Source organism: Cervus canadensis, chromosome 2 (genome assembly GCF_019320065.1).
Source record: "Cervus canadensis isolate Bull #8, Minnesota chromosome 2, ASM1932006v1, whole genome shotgun sequence".
NCBI lineage: Eukaryota > Metazoa > Chordata > Mammalia > Artiodactyla > Cervidae > Cervus > Cervus canadensis.
Genome location: NC_057387.1, coordinates 103,554,942 through 103,579,238, shown reverse-complemented (window position 1 = coordinate 103,579,238; position 24,297 = coordinate 103,554,942). Strand labels below are relative to the sequence as shown.

Genomic DNA, 24,297 nt, shown 5'->3' with positions numbered 1-24,297 from the left:
TTGTGTATACATAAGACTTAACCGCAATCTCCTTCCACACTTGCCCTGTCTCCCTTTGAACTTCTCTGTGAGAGGAGCTTCCCCACAGACCACTGGCCCTCCACTCAAGGTGCACATTTAAATCACTCCGTACACTTTCTTAAGAAGCCAATCCCAGGGGCCACCACAGACCAATTAAAACACAGTCTCTGGGAGTGAGGCCAGGGTATTAGCACTTAAAACACTTTCTCCCTGTGATTCCAATTTGCTACTGGGACCCAGAACCACTGACCAATCACACGTGAATTAATCAGATGGGTTGAACCTAGCAAGCTTGGGCTAGCTCTCTTAACTCTTTTTCTCTGTTAAACTTTTGATTATGGAAATTTCCAAATATATGCAGAAGTGGAGAGAACAGTATAATGAACCCCTAGGTAAGCATCATGAAGCATCCACAATTACCCTGGAGGGTTTATGCGGGGCAACGACATGGTTCGAATTAAGTTTTAATCAGGGCACTGGCTGTTGTATGGAGAGCAGCTGGTGGGGAGGAAGGGAGGAGGCAGGAAGACCCGGCCAGAGGCGAGTGCGTGGTCCAGCTGGGGATGATGGGCGTGGCCTGGCATGGAGCCAGCGTGATGGGAAAGCCTGCAGAGTGGGGCTGGTAGGGCCTCCTGGTGAACGGGATGCAGAGTGGGCTGCTGGGGGGAGGTGGGATCAGACACCACCGTGCACCTGGCCCCTGAGGAGTTTGAAGCCAGTGTGGTCCCTGATCTGTTCCGTCCCTTCCCCATGCCCGCTCCAGTTCTTGGAGGTTTACCTGCTCTCGCTCTGCGGTCTTGCGGAGCTTGTACACAAACTCGCCCACGGCCACCAGCACAGACAGGACCAGCCCGGCGGCTAGGACGATGAAGATGCCCCCGATCTTCTGGATGCCCAGGGCGCTGGCCTCTTTGTTTTCCTCCTCGGGACACCCACTGCCCCGCCACCATTTCTCCTTCATGATGTGCAGCTTGTCCTCCTCCTGGAGCTGCAGGATGGCAATGGTGATCTTGTCCCGGTACGGGGAGCCTGGGTGGGGGAGAGGGGGCCCTGGCCATCAGCGGCCTTCAGCCCGTCTGTGCGCCCCTGCCAACACCCTGGCGGGGGCTAGCCACCATCACTAGCCCTCTCAGCACGCTCATCCGAAGGGGGCCCCCAGTGCCAGGAGGCCCCTCTTTTAATCCATCAAAAGTGTCTCCACGGATCCAGGGTGGAGAGTCTTGCCTACGAATCCCTGTCCCTGCAGGCCTCTGGAAGGCCCAGGATATCTGAGCTGCCTCAGCAGGGTGACGTCAGAGAGAGGAGGCATGACCTTGAACTGACCCCCATCTCTGTGTCCACCCCTGGGTCTCCTCTGCTCAGAGCGGCGCTGACCTCATGAGGCTTGTGGATCTGCTGTTTTGTTTCTGGGCTGAGCCATTTCAAGGCTCAGGGGGTGAGCTGGGAGAGGGAGCAGGAGGCCACGTGTGCGCAAGAGTGAACCTGGGGGTCTTGCCCACCCTCTGTCCCCCGCCGCCCTCCCATCTGCAGCCCCTGTGCTCACCCATGGGCGTGCCGATGCCATAGCCCTTGGAGTCGATGAGGCCCCCGATCTGGGTGAGGTTGCAGTTCCTCTGGGTGACGTACTCGATGGTGGTCGATTCCATGAGCAGCGCGTAGTCGGCCGTCAGCGTCCGCTGGATGCCCTCCTCGTTGTTCTTCACCAGCGCCGAAGGTTTGCTGCTCATGAAGGCCCACATCTTCTCGAAGGTGGAGATCTTGGATTTCTGGGCCATGGGGAAGCAGTGGGGGTGATGTACACACAGTTACTGAGCACACAGGGACCAGGCACTGCCCACCCTTAGCAGGCCTGGGTCAGCGAATTCTGTGCAGTCCTTAGAGTGAGTGAGTTCCACCCACTGCTCAGATGTGGAAACTGAGGCCCTGGGAGGGTATGTCCTCAAACACGTGGCATCTGATCGTAAAGCTGAGAGTCAGACTCGGGCCCACCCACATGGAAACCCTTGACTCTTTGCCATGGCACAAGAGGTCTTCAGGTTTTTCTTAATTCTTTTTTCTTTCTCTAAGATTTATTAAACAATTAAACACATGCAGGTCATGTTCCAAGTGCTTTGCCTGCATGAACTCACTGATTCTTCCCCATAGTCAGAGGAGGCAGGTATGGGTTGGCCAAAATTTTGTTTTGGTTTTTCCACAGCATCTTATGGAAAAACCCAAATGAACTTTTCGGCTAACCAAGTACTATCACTAGCTCCAGTTTACAGATAAGAGAATGGAGTTTAGCTGTGCCTCAATTTGCCTGATTTACTCAGACACAAACTGGGAAAACCAGGCTATCTGACTCCAGAGTCCATGCTCCTAACCACTGACCTTCACTGCCTCTTAGAAACCACTGTGAAGGTGGCAGGGAAGGTGGGTGGATGCTGAGGAGGGCAAAGCTCAGTGGATTCTGGGCCCCCCACTCCCACTTCAAGCAGTCCCTCTTACGCACTATGTTCCTGGGGAAGGTTTGTCTCAGGCAAGGGTTCCTGTCTGTTCTCCATCAATATAGTGAAAGAGAAGCAGGGCGAGAATTGCTGAGAGGGCAGGAGAGTAGGGGTGGTCAGAGCAGGTGGTCCGGAGGCCCCGTCACCCTCTGGTTCCAGAGTGTCTCGGGCTGGATGCTGCTGCCTGAGTGGAACCAGCATCGCTGAGAACAGGCTGGTGAGTGGGCTGTTGTGCTTGACCCCCAGCTGTGGAGGCTCAGAGAGGGTCTGGGGCCAGGAGAGGGTCAGTGTCTCTTGCTGCCAGAGAGGACTGGGCAGAACAAGGTGCATGGCCTTCATGAGATTTCTTGGGATCTTAGCGTCTGCCGGCTGCCTACTCCCAGTAGGGATCAGCCCTACCTCCACGTATCCCAGGGGAGCAGGTGGCTCGGCAGGCCCCACTGTCCCTGGCTTTTTCTGAGTCTGGCAGTGCCCGTCTGTGATATCGGCCTGTCTGACTGGCACCTGGCCCAGCTCCGGGGTGCGTGATGGCATGGGTGTGCCCCAAGAGGCTGGTGCGGGGCTGGGGGAGAAGGGAGAAGCTGTGACTGTCAGGAGTGGCTGGGGAGGGGGCTAGAGGGACAGTGGACCTTCTACTGTCCAGGTGCCTCCTAGTTTTATGGGCTGTCCCTCCAAAACTGCCCAGGAAGGAGGGAGCCCAGAGCAGCAGGCAGTGTCCCACTCGAGATTCCACCTGAGCCCAGAATCTCTTGAGCGCCAGTGATGCCGCCTTTGGGCATAGGGTCTGGGGGCACCTTCACAGACAGTCCCTCCTGCAAGTTTATCTGCCCTGAAGCTGAAGGTCTGGGAGGGCTCCGATGCCTGGAGCCCTCAGTGGGTTCCACTGGAGCAGCAAGCTGGCTGATCCCACTCCTGCCTATCCTCAGCCCGTCCCATGATCAGCTATTCCTGCTCCTCAGCTTTTTCATCCTCCCATAGTCCCAGATGCTCCCCACCCCCACCCCACACTTAACTACTCTTGCCCTTAAGGACATTCCTGATTTTCAGCTCTTCGGGCTCTCCAGACATCTCTCATCTTCTAGATAACGTCTGCTCTCCAGACTCTGCCCCCTCCAGCTTCTCCCCCGGGTCTGCTCTCACTCTGCTCCTTTTCCTGCCCAGATGCTCCATAGTCTGAAGCTTCAAACTGGCTCCAGTGATCCCTGTCCCTGGGATTCACACCCTGGTGAGATCCCTTCCCCTGGAGTGTGGGCTGGGCCCAGTGACTTGCTTTTAACCCCTGCCCCCAGGAGTGATGGACTTCCCTGATAGCTCAGCTGGTAAAGAATCCACCTGTAATGCAGGAGACCTCAGTCTGATTCCTGGGTCAGGAAGGTTTGCTAGAGAAGGGATAGGCTACCCACCCCACTATTCTTGGGCTTCCCTTGTGGCTCAGCTGGTAAAGAATCTGCCCACAATGCGGGAGACCTGTTTTCCATCCCTGGGTTGGGAAGAGTCCCTGGAGAAGGGAAAGGTTACCCAATCCAGTATTCTGGCCTGGAGAATTCCATGGACTTTATAGTGCATGGGGTTGCAAAGAGTTGGACATGACTGAGCGACTTTCACTTTTTCCAGGAGTGATGGGATGTCACACCTGAGATGAGGTTACAGGAAAGGCTGACTTCTGACTTGCTTGTACTCTCTCTGGCTTGCTGCTCTGATGGAAGCTCACTGCGATGCTGTGAGCTGCCCTGTGGAGAGGTCCACATGACAAGGATCAGAGGGCAGCCTCTAGCCAACAGTCAGAGGGGAGACAGAAGCCCTCAGTCCAACAGCCTAGGGGGAACTGAAGGCTGCCAACCATTACTTGAGCGAGTTTGAAAGCTGGACCCGGAGATGACTGCAGCGGTAGCCAGCACCTCCACCCTGGCCTGTGACAGGCCCTTAGCAGAAGACCTGTCTATGCCGTGCTGATTCCCGACCCACAGACTGAGAGGTCAGAATATTGTTGTTTTAAGACACTAAGTTTGGGGTACTTTGTTATGCAGCAGTAGGTAACTGATATACTCTCTTACACACATGCTGACACAAGCTAGTTTTATTCCCAATATAGTTGCTTTCTCAGATAATCCATTGCAACTATTCCTCTAATAAGATTATCCAAGTCCAGTCATTCCTGCTTGCCAGGGACACATGACCTCAGGCACTCTGCTTTCTTGGTTCCTTGTAGTTTAGTTGCTAAGACATGTCCAACTCTTTTCCAATCCTATTGACTGTAGCCCATCAGGCTCTTCTGTCTATGGGATTTTCCAGGCAAGAATACTGGAGTGGGTTTACATTTTCTTCTCCAGGGGATCTTCCTCACCCAGGGATTGAACCCATGTCTCCTGAGTCTTCTGCATTAACATGCGGGTTGTTCTTTACCACTGAACCATATATTGTGTTGTGTTTAGTCACTTAGTCGTGACCCCATGGAATGTCCATGGGAATTCTCCTGGCAAGAATACTGGAGTGGGTTGCTATACCCTCTTCCAGGGGATCTTCCCAACCCAGGGATTGAACCCAGGTCTCCCGCATTGCAGGCAGATTCTTTACCAGCTGAACCACCAGGGAAGACCAAGCCATATAATAACTAAATACTATTCTCTCATCAGTGATTTCAGCACCTCAGCTCCTTTTCCATCCCAGACCCTCCTGCTTTCCAAATTCTCCTTCTCCTCCTAGAGGAGGGAATTAGGAGTGGATGAGGCCATCGGGGTTCCCCTTATATCTCCTAATGTATCCATCCATCCAAATATCTATCCATCCATCTACATATCCATCCACCCACCACCCATCTATTCTCTCATTCGTCACATTTGTATTCTCACCTATTCACTCACACACTATCCACACACCGATTCATTCTACTAACTATACAACTATCCACCCAGTCTGTTACCTATTTATCCATTCATCCAATACCCATCCATTCTCTTATCCACCTACCCATCACCAACCATCCATCTATCCCTCCACCTCACCCATCTTGCCCACTCATTCTCCCCAAAATCAGGCATCAGTAACTTGACAATGAACCATTCAGGGAGCCTTGTCCCATTCCTTCTGTGTCAGCAGGGGAGACCTTCTCTTTCTGGAAACCCTTCCCTGAATCCTCTTCCTTAACACCCCAACACCCAGTTCCTCCTATACATAGGCCTGGCAGACATCAGAACATATGCTCTTCCCAGGAACACCCCATCATAAATGCAGACAGAAATTTCCACTGGAGGCTGGAGGGGGGAGGAACTGGTTTTGGGGCTGATGGGCTTTGAGGAGAGACGCCTGCAGCAGGTAAAGGACCAGGATGAGGAAGATGGGACAGGACACCAGAGAACTTGGGCCAGTTCAGATGAAAAGTAACAATAAAGCGGGAAGCTGGCTGTGATACTGATTTCAATAGTTTCTGCTCTCCTAGCTACAGTGTCAACAAATTCACTACCTCCATCACCTGCAGGCAGAGGAGCCTGAAAGCTGCCTCCCTAGAAAGACCACCCCCTGTGTTATCTCATATCTCGGGATCCCCATTTTCAACAAAACCCACTCATGGTTTCTGATTCCCCTTAGAGTCTGTCCCGTCCTTGAGTGATAGTCCATGATTCCGAGTACATCCCTGAGAAACTTCCTTCTGGTACCTCTGAGGCAGGGAGGGTTACACCCAGGGCCCTTCCTGGAATCTCAGCCCCCTCTCCCACCTTTCTGGGCTGGGTCACCAGAGGCCTGAGTTCCATCACTGGCCCCAGTAGTCACCACCCCAGGGGACGGTCCCTCATCACTACGGCTCCAGCACAGTCCTGCCTGTCCCCCAGCTCCAGTGGGAACCTTAATAAGCGCTGTTTCAGGGCCAGTCACCCAATCAATTAATGGAATCGTTTGGAGCAGCTGATACAGGGCGACACGCCAGGACGGAGAGGCTTTTTTTATCAGTGAAATTGGCAAGAAAGTAAGTTTCAGGCTCACGACTTTCAATTCTAGCCTTCTCAAAGAAGTAAATTGATTTTCCCCAACTGAAGATATTTAATCTTGAGAATTTAACATTTCTGTACAAGAAAATGTATATAGGTATATATATATATATAAACATAAATCAATTCCAAAGGGAGCTGAATCTCAGGGAATGTATGCAGGGAGGCAGTGGCAATGTGATTCCATGCGAGACCTCGGGTATTTTCCATAGTGGGGAGGAGACCTTTTCCCAGATTAATTGGCTTTCTTATCCCTGGATGTGGAGTTTTTGGCCTTATCGGATCCACATACTCGAGCAGTTAATCATGTCTCTTGGGTTATTTTCATGGGGATCAGGGGGCTCCTTGAGGCCCCCACCTCTGCCTACCTCCCCAGCACAGACTTGCCGATCCTTTGGCCTAGCAGCTGCTTCTACAGACTGCATGAGCCCCTGAGGCTGGCCCGTGCAGGGGAGAGTCAGGAGGTAAGGGTTGCAGACTGGCCCCTGTAGGGAGAATGAGGAGGTGAGGCCTGCAGGTAGGGGATGGAGGTAATGGGAGAGGTTGGCCCCACTGCACGGACTCTGGTCTCACACTTACCTGGGTTCAAATGCCAACTCCTTCTGTGACCACAGGCAAGTGATGTTACATCTCTGAACCTCCCTTTCCACATGGGTAAAATAGGTATACGCTTAGCATAGAGCTATGTTCCTAGGATGTGCTTGATAAATGGCTGGTATCATTCTATCTTTTTAAGCCTCCTTAATTCTCTTTAAGGCTCAGTTTTCTCATCCAGAAATTGGGGACAATAATTTCTAGAGTGCAGAGTTTGTAAAGAAATGAAATGACATAAGACTCAGTGGTAGAAAACTCCAGGGCCGACAGAGTCCAGACGGGGATACTGTAGTTCTGGAAAGCTGCAGAGGGTGAGTGCCCTCTTGGCTCCCAACAATCTATCTCTCTACATGAGCACTGGTTCAGTGATACTCCATCTTTCATGTTTTCAAGAAGCTGGATATGTGATTTTTTACATGCAAAAATCTCCCTATTTTAAAATAATGATCACTAATTAAAACATATAAGAAATATCTGGCCCCTAAAATCATATCTGTGGGCTCAACAGGGCTGTGTATCACCGAGAATAAACAACAAAAAGCGTTGATACTCATTGCATGTATATCCTGCGTCAGGTATGGTTTGAAGTTGTTTATATAAATTATCCCATTTAATCTTCTCAAAAATCACCTCTATGGGGCGGGGGGGTAGTATCATTATTATACCCATTTCATAGGTGAGAAAGCCGAGGCACAGAGAGCTCACCAGTAACTGAGTCATTCTCAATAACATCCCATCATCCTCGGGCCGACCCTGCACCTGTTGCTGCCCCTCGGCCTGCCCGCTCTGGGTCTCTTCTATTCTGAGGGCCTCTGGGCTTCCCTGAAGTGCTTGGCTCTGTGCAGAGGTAGACAGCCATACTGTGACAGAGGCACCAATATCCTCCACATTGCCCCAGGGACCTAATCTGGAGGGACCTGGAAGATGAGAGGTTCTCCAGGTGTCTACTGGCTGTGGTTTCTCCGTGGGGCTCCTGTTTGCCTCAGGAGGGGACTACAGGGAGAAAGGAGAAAAGGAGCCAGCCAGTTTGGCCATCTTCTGGGTCAGCCACACGGAGGGACGTCAGAGAAGAAAGCCTTTGCCTCTGTGTGCCTGGCCCTGGTCTAACCACTGTCTATACGGTAGTTCATTGAATCTCCTTGCTAATTGCAGCACAGTGGAACTCAGAATCCATGTCATCCAGGTGAGCAGACTGAGGCTCAGAGGAATAAACTGACTTCCCCATGGTCACCCAGCAGAGACAACAGCCAAGACTCAAGTCCTGGTCTGTCTGACTCTAAGACTGATGTGACTTGACTGTGCCAGGCCGCACCACACCAAATTCTGCCTGCTCACTGCATTTCTGTCCCATTCTGCTTCTGCTCAGTCTATCAGAGAGGCCAGCAGTCAGCTCAGGAGGAATTAGAGGCTGAGCTCGGGAGCACCCTCCTGAGACTTCCAGCCCGGGGCAGAGTCTGTTGAGCCGCTGGAAGGTGGGAGTTGGACTGGATGGCCTCTCCAGGTACCTTCCAGACTGAGTTGCTAGGATGGGGCAATGCTATGCCCCAAGTGGGGCCTGATGGTGCCAGGGACCCTGGGAGCCTGGTAGTCTTTGTCCCCAGCTCTATCGCTTTCCTAAGCAGCAGTGGCTTACACACAGTCTTTCCCACATGTGATATGTCTCTCCTACTGCAAAGAGGGCTAAATCCTTGGAGAAGCTGCCTTCTGACACCCTCTCTCTTCAAAGCTCCCCAACCCTCCCTGCCGAGAACACGCTTTCCCCACATCCTCCTTTACATTTTTGCCTACATATTTTTACAGCCAAACAGCGCTTTCAAAGGCCTCCTTTTTCATCTCCTAATTAATTTTTATCTTCCAAGACGGAGGGAGGACAACACAGGAGACGCTGTTTGTGATGTTTGCTGCTCCCTGACAACTCTTCAAATGAAATTTCCTTTGGAATGACGGGCTGCCTCCAGCCACGCGTCTCCCAGGCTACAGAGTAGGGGCAAGGGATCCGAAGCCCCCTGGGAGACCGGTGCCCCACTTCCTGCTGTTGCCATCTCTGGACGGGGATGCGCTCTCTCCCTCGAGTGCTCCTCTCTATCAGGGGGCGCTTTTTAAGACGGTTTGCAGCTTAACCAGGAAACAGGCTAACCGAAGAACTGAAGTTCATCTGCCCTGGGCTCTGGAACCTTCAGGGCTGCTCCCTGCTGGGCTCCTAGCCTCAACACGGTCTCCTGTGTTTGCTTTACTTGCTTCCTGCCGTCTTTCCATTCCATCCTTTAATCCAACAACGGCATCCGCTCGACATGTATTATTTAAGCAACTACGATGTACCAGGACTATTCTAGGCTGGGGATGCGGCTTCACTCTTCCCCCAAGGAGTTCCTGGATGGTAGCTGGCTCCTTGGAGAAATGCTATGGACACAGGGACAAAGAGCACTGGCCTTTGAGCCAGGCTACTTGGGCACAAATCCCAAGGCTGCGCTTCACCAGCTGTGAGATGTGAGGCAAGAAGTGTGAACTCAGGTTACTTTCGGAGCCTTCCTTTCATCATGCGTTCAATGTGGAGGTGATAATAGTCTCTGCCTTCTAGGGATGTCATGAGGCTGATAGGTGTGAATACAGGTAAAGTGCTTAGAACGTTGCCTAGTACACAGTAAGTACTCAATAAATGCTATTGTAATTGTGGACTTTGCCAGAGTCTCCAGGACATCTGATGGCAACCTCTGGAGCCAATTCCTGGTCAACCCTAGTGTTAACCTTGCAGTACACACTCATGGGCAGGGGAGAGGCTCACCCATCCAGGAGAGGACCCTGGAGGGGCTGTGGGAGAGGGCGGTGTGTGTGCAGACAGAGTAACCGACCGTACATCAGCTCCATTGATGCATCAACCCCAATTCACCCAGCCCCTCAAGCCTCGGATTCTCTAGGTTAAACTCAGGTTTCCTTCCAGCTCTAATTTGAAAGCAACTATAAGGAGGCTACCCCCTGGCCCGGTACAGGTGTGGGGGAGGCGGAGGGCTTGGGAGAGGAAGGTAGGACTATGCAAGGCAGGGTAGGAGTGGGGCAGGGAGGAAGTAAGTTTGTCCAGGGACCTTTCTGGGAGGATCTTTGCTTCTAGCTTATCATCCGAGGTGTGGTTAATGTAGCCACACTCAGGTTCCTCTCTGCCTACATAACAGTCCCACGGCTGCTGCCACTGGTAGGGAGGCTGGGCAAGAAGCCCTTCGTTTGAATTAAAGCGGGAGACAAGGTGGCCAGACAGCAAGCGGAATTCACTGGTGATCAGGAGAGTGAGGAAGGGGAGCTGGTTCTGCAGGGGCTGTGCAGTTGCTGTTCCTGGCCCAAGGCCCCGGTGAGCCTTCCGCCCCAGCATCCCCACTGGGTGGTAGCATCTGTGTCCCTCCCCTGCCCTCCTCGCTGCACCGTTTGCAGGGAAGGTGGGTGAGGGTGGTGTGGGCTGCAGGAGGTGCTGCTTGATGCCGAGGACAGCAGCTCAGTGGGGAGCGGGGACCAGGCTCTTGGAAGCCAATCTGAGCATCTTAGCATGGAGGGAGGCAAGGGCATCCAATCAGCGCCAATGAGCCTGCACTGGGCTTATTTATGCTGCTTCCCTTTGATCGGGAGCCCTGCTTAGAGACGGGCTCATGTGTAATGCATGAGGGATGCTCTGGCATAGTCAAAGGGCTGGGCCGCAGCCTGGGGATCGGCAGGAGCAGGCATGTGCATGCATGTGTGCGCGCACACACACACACACGGGCCCATCCCCCCACTCACACTTATGTAAGCACACCCATGGGGACATTTAAGCAGACAGACATGTGTGCACTCTCCACATACATATACATGTAGACACTCGAGCTCATACTTCATACAGTCATAGTCACATGTCCACATGCCCAGATCACAGGGACACAGGCACACATGTGCTCACCAGTGCACATATGCAGACACTTGTGGTCAAGCAGAAAGACACACGAGCACCCAGACAGGTTGACTCGTGCGTAGGTACACATGTGCACATACACATACATATTATACACTGTTACATGTACCGTGCATGCAGTCACATGCTCGCATACTTGCTCACCCTCATGAATACATACACAGGGTCCCAGAGAGCCCCTAGCGTGCTTATGACAATGCTTTGTCTCCCCTACACTATAAATAAATACATGGGGGTGACCTCAAAGGAAGACTGCGTTTGCTAGTAGCAGCATTCCAGAGGGGAGTCTGTTTCCTCTGGTTCCTCTTCACTCAGCAGGGGAACTACTTCTACTTTTAAGAAGGGGGCCCCATGGACTATAGCCTGCCGGGCTCCTCTGTCCATGGAATTCACCAGGCAAGAATACTTGAGTCGGCTGCCATTCCCTTCTCAAGGGGATCTTCCCAACCCAGGGCTTGAAACAGGCTCTCCTGTATTGCAGGGAGATTCTTTACCACCTCAGCCAGCAGGGAGAGCCCATAACAGGCAAGATCAGGGTAGCATGTAGGGGAGGGGAATGGGGGGCAGGGGAGGGGGAGGAGAATAGCCGTGCCCAGGAGGTAGAAGGCTTTCCACCCAACCCCTTCCTTCTCTCCTCACTCAGGCCCCACTGGAGGCTCAATCCATCACTCAGAGGCTTAGCCTGGAAGGAGGCAAGGGCTAGGGGATGGGTAACCAGGGCCCAGTGGAAAGGAAAACACCTCAGGCTTTCAGACTGACTGAGAGCAATTGACTACTAAATAAATACATGAATGAATGGACTCAGAGCCACAGAGGTCCCAATCCTGACCATTTCTGAGAAATCATTAGAGTAGTGATTCTCAAAGTGTGGTCCCCGGGCCAGCAGCATCGGCATCACCTGGGAACTCATTAGAAATGGACATTCCCAGGCACTGCCCCCAGGGTCTGCTGAGTCAGTAACTGCAGAGGCTGGGACCCGGCAACCTGGGGTTCCCGGAGCCTTCCAGCTGATCTGGACAGACTGAATCTGAGAACCATGGCTTAGAACATGGGCTCTGGAGGAAGGCAGACCTGGGCCAGACCCAGGCTGCTTCAGCTGTGAGTCCTTGGGACAACTCACTCAATGGCTCTAAGCCTTAGCTTCCATACATGTGAAATAATTGCGATACCTACTTCTCAGGATTTGTCATGAAGATTAAATGAAGCCCAGTGCAGTGTCCGGCCCACTGTGAGCTCTTAGTGGTGCCAACTATAGTTATTATTACTTTAATTTCCTGGAGAACATTTATAGCTACTGGTAGTAAGGGTCAGCCAGTTTCCTAAACCCTCAGCTACTCTAGTAGAAGGTGAAAAAACATTAAGCAAGTGAACCAGTGCTTTAGAAAACAGGAGGATGCAACAAAGTCATGGCCAGATCCCCATGAAGGCAGGAACCTGAGCAGGTGACAGAGGCTTTACCTGGACACCAGCATTCCACGAGTGTAACACGCTAGCAAACATTTGTAAAGGCTTGCTCAAGTTTTAAGCCTTCCTTGGAGGATGCACCCCCTGCTGCCCCCTCGGTGTTGCCCAGCTCACCCCAAGCTTAGGTCAGCCTCTTGGAGATGAAAGCCACTGAGATGCAAAGCCAAGGGCAGGGAGCCTACTGGCCCCAGGGCCTGTTTGTGTGTTTTCTGGGCCATGCTTCTCCCTCCCCCTTCTCCAGCTTCCTTTGATGTCCTCCTCTGATGATTTAAGGGAACACAGCACATTCATGCTGCTTGTCCCAGGTATGGAAACTTCTAGGATCTGCGCTGGGACGCATCCAGTTGGCCATATCACTACAGCTCCCCAAAGTCAATTGTTCCTAAACAGGCAGGGGCTGAGCCCTTGGGATTTCTGGCTCCGTGTGATTAAGGTAAGGACAGTGAAGGGAGGCAGAGGGTCTCACCTTGAAGAAGGTCATGGTGGCCCCGTCTTTGACAGCCCCATACTCGATTTTGGTTTGCTTGGCCAGGTCATCCGCAGAGTCTATGGGTGATTCCATGCGCTCCACAGTCAGAAAGGCAGCCAGGTTGGCCGTGTAGGAGGAGATGATGATCAGCGTGAAGAACCACCAGATGCCACCAATGATGCGTGTGGACAGGGCTTTGGGCATCAGTTCAGACCCTGGGAGGAAGGAGGAGACACGTGGTCCCTGACAATGCCCAGACCAGGGCTGCTCGGTCCTCTGGGTCACAGACTCCACTGATAATCTAGTAACAGCTGAGACCTCTTCCTTAGACCAGTGGTTCTCGAAGTGTAGTTCTTGGACCGACAGCATCACCTGGGAACTTGTTAGAAATGCACTCTCAGGCTCCACCTGGGACCTACTGAATCAGTAACTTTAGGGATGGGGCCCAGCAATCTGGGCTCAGTAAGACCTCTAGGTGATCTTGATTTGGGCTAAAATTTAAGAACCACTGCTTGACAAAAACACACACAAGCAGAATATTCATTTCATAGGCATGTCAGACCCTCTGATGTGTATCTGTGAACTACCTGTGTGGTCCCAGGTTCTGAACACCTGAGGGTGTCCCAGGTTCAAGAACCCCTGGGTTCTTGAGTGAATCCTGCTCTTAGCTCTCTGTGTGGTCTTGTGCCCATCATTTTCCCTCTTTGGGACTCAGCAAAGCATCATCCTTCCTCTGTCCCAGCCTCACAAAAATACCACGTTGCTGCTGCAATGACATAATTTGAGGAGGAAAGTGTGTTGGAAATGCAAGTGGTATACAAATATAAGATTGTTATATGATGCTTTGCAAGAGGAAAAAAATCAACATTTTTTGAAGCTCTTTGCTGAAATAGAAAGAGTGCCGATCACTCTTCCTTCCCAACCTTGGGTGCGGAGCATAGTTTAGCTGAAACCTTCTAACTGAAGTAATTAACTAGGTGGCTTTCAAGAGATTTAAATAGCAAGTGACTCCTGAACTTTCCAGAATATTTGGACCTGCATCTGAAAAGCGTCTGCTTTGATATGGATGATTTTTTTTTCTCAAAGAAATCACTCAAGGGAGAGTTTTTCAAATACATAACCATTTTTCTCCCTCCTAATCAAAACCTCGTGGGGAATACATCAGGGGCCAATGCTTTGAATAGCAGCAGGAGGTGGAAGAGAAGCTATTACCACGTGGAGGGGCCTTCAGTTTCTTTCCTAACTGTCACCGGGTACGGATGATGGACAGAGCAGCAAGGTGAGGCTTCAGGATGCTCATGAGTCGTGGGGACAGAATGAGGCGCTTCCCCCTCAAGCTGCCTGTCACGTCCCAGCTGCCGGAGACCACTCCCCCACCCCCGCCCCAGCCTCATCCGCCTGGCCCTCCCCCAGACAAGGGGCTGGAGTTGCCCCCAAAGGGAGAATGACTTATTTTAGTTGTCAGGCTCTGTTGGACCCCATCCTGGGCCTCTGGCGTGGCTGAGAGTTTGCTCGGGTCCAGGGTCCTTCATTCACAGGGCCTGGCAGGCCGTGGGCGCTCAGGTCACTGCGATAACATCGGTCAGGCATTTCTCTGGCGCCTGCTGGTAGATACTACTGAGGACCAGGGTTTGTGCCAGGCCGTGAGGATATACACACGAGAGATGGACAGGGACATTCTTTGCCCCTTGGATCTCCTTCCCTCTCTGGCCCCCTTTTCGTCCCTTTGTGGGACCCTAACCCAGGCAGAGACTTTGGTCCTTGCCTCCCTCCCCATTCCCTGAGATAAGAGGCTCTGAAAGTGACTTGGTAGACAGAGGCAGTGAGCATTTGGCTCCTGGTCAGCAGGGACTGTGGGGGTGGGGTTCTTCTGGGGGTCTTTACTGGTTGGGGTCCCCTCCTGCTCTACTCGCCCTCCAGCCTCCAGTGTCTCCACACTCTGCTCCTTGCAGGTGCTCTGCTTTCTGAGATATCTGAGCAGCTGCAAATCTTTCCAGAAGTTGAGCTACTAGTGGGGGGCAGGTACCGTATCCCAAACCTCCCTCAGGAGGATGTGAGAAAAATGGCATCCTTCTGGGTATACCAGGTCTGATGCACTCAGGCTAATGGCCCCAACACAGATGTGCCCCCCTCCTTCTACTGGGCTCCCCAGAGCCAGGCAGTCACCAAGTCCAGTCCCTGCTACATCCTGAAGTTCTCAAAGTCCATCTCTGGCCTCCACTCTCGTGGCCACTACCCTGGCTCAGGTCTCACCAGTTCATTTCTGCAGTGGCCTTCCACCCAGCCTCCCTGCCTCCAGTCTCCCTCCATCCTCAGCCCAACTTTGCTCAGGCAGATTCTGCAGTGGTGAGAATCAGGGGGTTGACTGCAGGAGACAGGATGCTGTGTGTCTATCCCAGCTGGAGCAGGAGGGGCTGGGGATGAGCCCTGCCCTCCGCAGGTATTGGTATATGCTTCGGCCTCAGACGGTGAGCCAGTCCAGCTAGCTCCAGCAGGGGTGGAGCTCAGGGACCTGGGAAAGGACACACACTTGAGCATCCAGGTGTCTCCAACCTTCTAAGGGCACACATACCTTGTTGCATCAAGGACCCCATTCCGAACCAGAAGCTGTTCAGCAGAGTGAAGTTATTTTCCACCACCTCAGAGCCAGGGTTGCAGGGGTGAGCATCATACCACTCATAAGGGCTGAACCTGCAGCAGGAAGAGGGGAGCAATGAGGCAAATCTTCAGGGAGATGGGAGGAAGGGGTGTTCATGCCTTACAAGCTGGCGGTTTAGCAAACAGTGATGTGCCGACCACTTTAGCATCAATTCCCTGGTTGTTCTGCTAGGGAGGCAGAGAATGGGAAACCAGAGTCATTTTGCTTCTCGTTTTTTATTGTTAGTGCCCTTTTCTGGTGATAAAAGTAATTCAGCAGTATCTCTTAAAATTAAAAGTGCACATGCCCTTCAACCTAGCGATTCTGCGACTCATTATCCGTCGTAGAAAAAACACTCTTACAGGAGCATAAAGAGAAGTGCACGGGGGTGTTTATCAAAGCATTGTTTGTAATAGCAAAAAACTGGAAACAACCTAAATGTCCTTCAATAGAGGAATGATTAAATAAACTATGCCACAATTGTACTCTGAAACCTCTCGCAGCTGTTAGAAGAGATGTACCAACAGGGAAAGATCTTCAACACATATTGTTTTTTTTTTTAAGTGATAAAAATAAGAACAATATGATCACATTTACATAAATAGATTCCTGAAGACATAGTTGCATACCTATTTATGTACATTTGAATATAAATGTATATACAGTCTGGAAGGATCCATATCTAAAAAAAAAAAATCACTATTGACCTCTGGGGAGGGGTGTTAGAAAGGCAGAAGAAATTTCATGGAAGCCTGTTGCTTTGTATGTATTGCATGAACTTTGAAAAATGAGAACAGGCTTTTAAATTACTTGTATACTTTAAAAACGTTGAAATGGAAAAATAGTAAAATACACTCTTCATAAAATATTCAGACAGTATAAAACACAATGAGAAAGTGAAAGTACGCCATGATCCCACCTCTTGGGAAGAACAATGTGTTATACCGTTTTTTTCAGATTTTTCCCTCTGAATATACAAATACATGCATGACAGAAAAAAAATGTTATTTAAGCCTCCCTGCCCCCATTGCCTTCTAAGGAAGAGAAGTTCTGATAACTGGAGGGATCTTTGTTTATTGTGTGAATTCCAGTTGAGAAAATGTAAGTTGGAGGGAGCTGGGACACTCCGGAGAGATTGAGAGACTCTGGAGAAGGTCCCCACCAGTCTAGTGTGGTCGGTGTGACTGGTGTGGTGGACGTGGCTGAAGTGGCTTTGTCGGTGTGTCCACAGTGGCTGGTGTAGGGTCAGATGCTGAGATGAGAGACCGGGAAGGAGAGACATGTCTGATGGAATTTTCTTTTGTTCTTTAAAGTGTGATGAGTTTTAAGGGTGAGGCTGTGACTTTCCATCTCTCTTCTAAAAGCTTTAGTAAATTAAACATTGATCACCAATGCTCACATGAAAAGAATTTGGTTTTCACAAAGTGGAAAGATCCTGCAAATAGGAAATTCCAAAGTGAGGCTTCAAATCAAGATGGGGATTTTCAAAGGGAATGACCATGATCTTGTTAGAGGCTCTAAAAATCCACAAGGAAGCGATAGAGGATGAAGAGAGCAGAGATGAGAGGCTGTTGTGAGAAGGGTTTTAGAGAAAGCCTTTGGAGAGCTGTGCACTCAGGGGCCCCCGCATTCCCACAGTGAGGTCTGGGGAGAGTGGCTTCCACAGGGTGGCTGGGAGAGCTCTACAGGGATGTGGTGGATGCTCGCTGGGCAATCTGGAGGACAGGGGTTGGGCTGATGCATGTTTTCTACGAGAGATAGAGAGTAAGTCCTTGCTCCGCAGGACTGGCCCGCAGGCCTGATGTGGTCAGGGCTAACGTTGTTTTCCTGGACCAGATGGGCTTATACAGAAGAGAGATCCATCGCGACTCGTATCCAAGAAAGGCAATGAGACTCCAACAGAGAGAAGCCACAGGGCGGGGGCCACTGAAGGACCAGGGACTGAACAGGGGAGTGGGCTGACGGAGGAAGTACTGCCACAGAGGACCCGCGAGGGGGCAAGGGGAGAAGTCTGAACTGTGCATGAGGATGGAACTGTGGCGGACTATACCCGACTCAGCCTTCTAACTCCTGAGTTGAAAGTGTGTTTGCGCTACAGAGAGACAGACCTAGGGTTTCTGAGCTCTGGAAGTGATCCAAAAAATGACAGGTCCCAGCAGAGCTTTCACTGGGGCAAAGAACTTCACCTCTGTATGCACTGAAAGGTGTGTGTGTTAGTCAGTCAGTCATGTCTGACTCTGTGACCCCGTGGACTCTAGCCCATCAGGCTCCTCTGTCCATGGGATTCTCCAGGCAAGAATACTGGAGTGGGTTGCCAGTTCCTTCTCCTGGCAGGTGGGTGAAAAGTGGGTGAGCGACAAAGCAAAGGTGATTTCTGATGAGATCTCATGAGCCCTGCTTTTTTAATGTATATACACACAATATATATGTATATAGATAGATAGATATGATACATGTAATCATCCTTTTACATAGAAAAAATCACATCATACAATAATAATGTCTTAGGTCTTGATTTTTCACTTAACAAGCCACCAGCCTCTTTCCAGACCAGTTACTCCTAATGTCCTTTATTCTCCATAACTACTTAATAGGGTTTTTAAAAAATATATTTTTAAGACTGAAGTATAGTTGATTTACAATGTTGTGCTAGTTTCAGGAACATAGCACAGAGCTTTAGTTCTATATATATATTCTTTTTCAGATTCTTTTCCATTATAGGTTATTATAAGATATTGAGCATAGCATGTATTATAGTATAGTATTTGCTATACAGTAGGTCCCTGTCATTTACCTATTTTCTGTACAGTAGTGTGTATTTATTAATCCAAAACTCCTAATTTTTACCCTCCCCCCCCATCTCCCATCGTCCCCTTTGGTAGCCATAGTTTGTTTTCTATACCTGTGAATCTCCTTCTGTTTTGTGCATAAGTTCATTTGTATAATTTTTTAGTTAATGGGTGTTCTTAACTACTCCTCTTTTGTTGACACAGCCTGGCCCTTTTTCCCACTGTGATACACGCTGCTGAAAGAAACATCCTTGCTCACACTTCTATGAGTCCCCAGGCCAAAGGGCAGCCTTGTCGAGGGCTTTGCTGAGAAGGCTTTCTAGATTCACGGAGGACTGTAAAGTGAGGCAGGGCTTCCCCGGTGGTTCAGCCGTAAAGAATCTGCCTGTACTGCAGGAACCGCAGGAGACGTGGGTTTGATCCTTGGGTGGAGAAGACCCCCTGGAGGAAGGCATGGCAACCCACTCCAGTATTCTTGCCTGGAGAATCTCATGGACAGAGGAGCCTGGTGGGCTACAGTCCATGGGTAGCTCACACAGAGTCAGACATGACTGAAGCGACCAAGCACGCACATGCATGTGAAGTGAGGCTCAGGGGTGACTTTCAACAGGTTACATTCCCAGAGGTGGAATTTCTTACCATGATAAAAATAACTGGTCTAGAACGGGTCTCTGGGTTATAAGTCTTGTTGTAGACCTGGGTCCTTCCTACCCCTTGAGGGACGGACAGTGCAGCAGACGCCCACTTCACAGGTGGGCCGGCAGCCTGGGCCCTCCAGCTGCAGTGGTCCTGCAGTCAGCGGGTGGAAGGACCCAAATTCCAACTCCAGTGCCCCAGGAGGGCAGAGGGGTGGAATGGCTGCTGGACGGTAAGGAAGGTGCCACCGAAGTGACTGATGGATCTTGGATTTATGGCTGGTGGCTACAAGGGGTTCTCCAAGTTTTGCAAGTCAGTGGGAGAGACTGACTTGGAGATACCCTGTCTCCCCTGAAGCGTGAAGGCTGAACTCCAGCCCCAGATGACAGGTGTAGACAGAACACCGACTGTGGCTGGGATCACCTCTTCCCTGAGGTTCTCATCTGTACTGGATTTGGGTGGAGCGTGACTCCTGGGAGGCTGGACTGGTGGCTTACATTCAGTCCTGCTTCCGGGGTCAAGCACTTAGGATTATCTCCTTGTCATGAGTGCCTACTGGCCTGGTTTCCGTGATGAGAAGCATTGTCCCTCCCTCCGTTTGCTTCTTGCCGAGCATGAAGCAGAATACTCGGGTGGCAGAGAAAGGCCTTGGTCAATGCCTAGACCCCTGATGCTAGCCAGGCATAGGCCAGCCAGTTTGTAGGATGGGCAGTCCTGTGTCCTGCTGGAGTTGCCCAGAGAGAATCTAGACACCTACTCACGCTTTGCAGACCCTGTCTCTCGGGCAGTTGTGTCTAGCTCTCTGGTAGCCAGCAAGCAGGGGTGCAAAGAACACAGGGCACACACAGGGGAGGGGACAGACGACCACTTTCACACTACAGGTGGGCTGTGCTTGACCTCAACGGCATTCCAAAAAATCAAATTACTGGCTACTTATAAAAGCCATGAGGCATCACATGAAAATCTGAAACTCTCTCTAAAATCATGCACCTCCACAGCACTGGCCCGCATTCCTGCTTGGCACAGTCTGTTGGAGCTGAGCGGTAATGACCCTTTTCTCCAGGTGCATGCTCAAGTTTGCCTCAGTCCCCACCACCCCCTGCTGCCTACCACCCAGCGTGCTCACTCCCTCACGCTTCCTGTGTGTGCCACTCCTGATTTAAAGTCCGGCAAGTCTTGGTTTGAAGCCCAACTCTGCGACAAAAGGCTTTCTGGCTTTGGGCAAAGACTTAACCCCTCTGAGCCTCAGCTTCTGCTTCTGTAGAGTGGGGATAATTATACTGACCTCATCAGGACTGCTGTAAGGATTTGACAGGATGGGTGTGAATTGTGTTGTGTGAGTGGTAAACTGATGATCATCCTGTGATGCTATTCATGGCTCTGTGACCAAGACCCTTGTCCCTCTCCTCTCTCTCCAGGCATTCTGTGTCATTCCAGCAGCTCCAGAAATCCCCTCTCTTCCAGAAAGTCTCCTCATCCTGACCTTGGGAGGGGGGTGCTCCTACCTGCCTAGCCAGAAGGTAAGGGGTGGAAAGCAGGCTCGGCTGCAGCGGATGAAAGGCCAGGAATTGGAGGGGGATGGGATGCACATCAAATGAGCAAAGCTGATGCTGGGAAAGCTTGAGCCATTTTCGAGGGGGTGGGGAGCCAAGGGGCTGGCTGGCGCTGCTAAAATTATGGTGAGAGCTCTGGAGAATGGCTCCTGGCTTTCAAAGGCTTGTTAGACCATTAGAGACAAGAGGCATAATGAAGGTCTCTCTGTGGCAGGCTGGGCTGCCGGCTGGGCGAGCAGGCAGGCAGCACCAGGCCTGCCGGTGCAAAGGGCTTCAGAGGCAGGACAATTTCCTCTCTCACACCCTTCCCTTTGGTCTGTGTCTGCGTGGGAGGAGGGAGTGAAAAGGAGCAGGGTGGGGAGAAAGCTTTCAAAGAAGACTCAGCAGAGAAAAAGGCCGACACACCAAGCCCTTGGATCTCAGATTGCTTCTCCGGAGAAGTCTTGCATCACACCTTGTTAGAATTTAGAGAAAAAAGAACCAGGGCAAAGGCTGGGGCTGGAGCCTGGAGGGAAGGGGCAGAGGGTCAGGGTCCAGGAGCTACCAACTTGGGGTGGGAGCAGAGCACAGGTGTCCAGGGGGCAGAGATGGGGGTTACAGATGAAACACTTGGTGACCTGAGTTCAACAAGCCGGACGTGTCCTTTATTGCTAGGGTGGCCTCAAGGAGTACTGAGTCTTTCTGAGTGTTGGATGTCTCCCCTTCATGGGAGGCCATGAGAATTAAATAAGATAACTGGCTATAAAGGACAGAGCATGGTGCTTGGCACCCAGTAGGTGCTCAGTAAGCACTGGGCTATATCCGTTTCCCAGTGGCCTCTACCTATGACCCACCAGTAAGGATGTGCTATGCCTACTTCATGTGAACAACTGAATATGCAAGGGTATTGCTAGCATGTGTTAGAGGCAGGTAAGGATGTGTGCAAGCCAAGTTTCTGCATGTGTGCATGCAAGTGAGTTTATGTGGCATTGTCCCTCCTGCTGTTGTGGAGTAGATGCTTCGTCTGTTTTCTAAGTTTTAGGCTACCTGCTGGGCCACCTGGGTCTGCTGTACTGGGTGCCTGGTCCAAGTGGTCCAGCTTTGGGGAGTGATTGAACCTCGCCAAGCCTGCTCACAGGACCTGGGATACAACTGATACCTCTCAAAGTCATGGACACAGACCAGGGTGAGGACTGGGGGATTCAAGTTAGAGGGCCATGAAATGTTCCCTGGGGGATATGAAAGGATCTGAGCCTCAGGGAAAGAGACAGGAGCAGGTAAGCAGTGGTCTGAACCTGGGCCTTCTGTGCCAGCTGCTGAGGATGGGGGGACTTGCCTGGCTCCCTGAGCCCCTAAACCTGGGCCAGAGCTCTGGCCAGGGCATTGCCCTTACCTGGCGATGACAAAGAGGACACAGCTGACACCCAGGTAGGCGAGGAGCACATACATCCAGATGTCTGGGGACAGGGGGTTGAGGAAGGAGAAGACACTAGGGTTGGTGCCATTGGGCTTGCGATAGAGGATGCTCACGCCGAGGGTCATGAAGGGCTTGGAGAAATCGATGGCCTTCTCACGGACGTGGGTGATGGTCAGGGGGGCCACGGCCAGATCTGCCTTCTGCAGTGAGAGAGACACAGACAGACTATGAGCAAAACCTAAGACTAGCAGGGGCCAGAACATCCCTTCTTGAAAGGAGGAGAGATGAGGGAGTGAAGTGGAGTTTGTTGCCTGAACCCCGGAACCCTTTAACACTCTTCAGTTTCATTATTTACTAATTCTTCTTCTGGGCCAGGCAATGCCCAGGGTGCTGGGAAACAACGGTGAATTAGACTTAAACCCCTGTTATCCAAGGGCTGATGGCCTTGAGGAAGAGGACAGTGGTATCAATATGTGGAGAATGGAACACTATCACAGCTGTAACCCATGTGGTCCATTCTCAAAATGGTGCCTTGTCAAATATAGTTCAGCAATCTACAAATATTTAAAAATAGCTTGTGTTCTTTCTTTGTGACTTTCAAATGTCATGAAGAGGACACAGAATCCACAGCGCCCCTTGTTTCTATCTGTTTTCCTTTCGTATCTACTTCTCGCAGGCTTCACCCCATTTTGGATATTCTATATATCCTCAAAGCCCCAAAAACCTGTTGGGCAAAAATAATACTCTCTTTGGCGGGAAAGGGCGGGGGAAGAAATGAAACAGACAAATTTTGAGCCCTCTTTAGTAGCAGAGGGGAGGGAACAGAACAGAGCAGGGGAGGCACAGAAGGGGTTGGAGAAGGTACGGATGTTCACACGCCAATGAAGCTTACCCCATCACAATTTTAACGAGGGGAGTAGTTAAAGTGTCATATCTCTAGTCTGAGCTTTCTCTGATTAAATATCTGCAGTCTCCCCTTCCCACCTTTGCAGGCTTGCCCCAGTGCTCTCCTCCAGCGGAAGGTCCCACTTACCTGCTTCTTGTTTACCACATTCCCTTCTTGACCTCCGTGTTTTACACATGCTGTGCCCTGTTGAGAATGCCTCTCCCTGCTAATTTTCACCGCCTTAAATGTTCCTTTGCACATGCTACCTCTTCCAAGAAGCCCTCCCTGATAACCTCCAATTCTAAATGCCCATGAAGCTCCCTCTGTCCTGTGGTAAGGTCCTAACCTGCTCAGTTGAAATGGCAGTATGTGCAGGTATGCGTCCTTTTGTCATATCTGCCTACTTACCTCTAAATTCCTAAGCGTAGTTGGGACTATGGCTGGTTCACTGCTTTGCTTTTCTACTCCCAAGCCCCATCTCAGCCTATGCAGTGTTTGTTAGTTAATAATGTTTCCCTCTGAGAGGCTTTCCCTTGGGCTCCTGTGGATATTTACCAGAATGTGAACAAAATAATCACTGCCCTTCCTCAGATGGGGCAGAACAGAATGGGAGGCTGAGTCCTAAAGACCAGCACTAAAGACCCTTTTGCTAAGGGCGGCAGCAGCTGCCTCTGAGAACCCCCTTCCAAACAACAGTCCCTAGGCAGCCACCTGCTGACTTGGCCCAGCTTAATTAGTGGATTAATTAATTACACAATTAATTAATTATTTTGTGAGATCCACCAGGCACTAGGGATACACAGCTGAGCCAAACAGACATGGTTTCTGCCTTTATGGGGCTTACAGTCTAGTAGGGAAAATGGACATTAACCAAATTCTTTTCTAAGTGGTAGCTATTAACACACCTCTGACTTCACCAATCCTAGAATAGAAACCAGCAACCAAGTTGAAATGAGACTTCAAGGCAAGGGGGATTGATATGGGTAGAACCCCAGCTCTAAAATGACTCTGCTGGTGCCCCAGGCTGGGGGACATTGGCAAACACCTAACCCTGATGTTGCTCACCCCACTGTTTCTCCTTCTAACACCAGCCCCCGTGGCTGATTATTGACACTAGGAGCCCGAGGCTTTAGTGAATCTCAGGACTACTTGGGAACGTCAAGGAAGGGGAGCCTATTAGAAAGGCTGTTTCATACTGGGATCTTTCTTTGGTACATTTCTAAACGTGTGTATTGGAACTTGCCTAGCTTTGAAGGCAAGGGAGAAGAAATGGGCAGCTGCTGCTACCTCGGGTCCTTGGAGCACTCTCATCTCGGGGTGTGTACAAAGGAAAGCAATAAAAGGAGAGAGAACTGTCAGGGAAGGTGCCCAGTGACTGGTGTGTATTTGGTCAAGACCTACTGTGCAACAGTCGGGGGTGCAGAGGTGAGCAAGAGACGCAGCTCTGCTCC

The 24,297-nt window shown here is 51.0% G+C and overlaps 1 protein-coding gene across 3 annotated transcripts in view; it reads right to left on the bottom strand.

The window, feature by feature from the left end:
• The window catches only part of GRIK3 (glutamate ionotropic receptor kainate type subunit 3), a 245,336-nt gene that overhangs the window by 11,605 nt on the left and 209,434 nt on the right, over positions 1 to 24,297 (bottom strand). Inside the window, exons 11-15 of one of the 3 annotated variants that reach the window (XM_043461871.1) lie at positions 21,937 to 22,160; positions 15,521 to 15,639; positions 12,946 to 13,163; positions 1,565 to 1,787; positions 800 to 1,050 (exon numbers count right to left, since the gene is read on the bottom strand). In XM_043461871.1, coding sequence (XP_043317806.1) covers positions 800 to 1,050; positions 1,565 to 1,787; positions 12,946 to 13,163; positions 15,521 to 15,639; positions 21,937 to 22,160 — 1,035 coding nt within the window. Of the gene's footprint in view, positions 1 to 433; positions 1,051 to 1,564; positions 1,788 to 12,945; positions 13,164 to 15,520; positions 15,640 to 21,936; positions 22,161 to 24,297 lie in introns of those variants that run through there. The other 2 variants (XM_043461870.1, XM_043461872.1) reach the window with 2 other exon arrangements.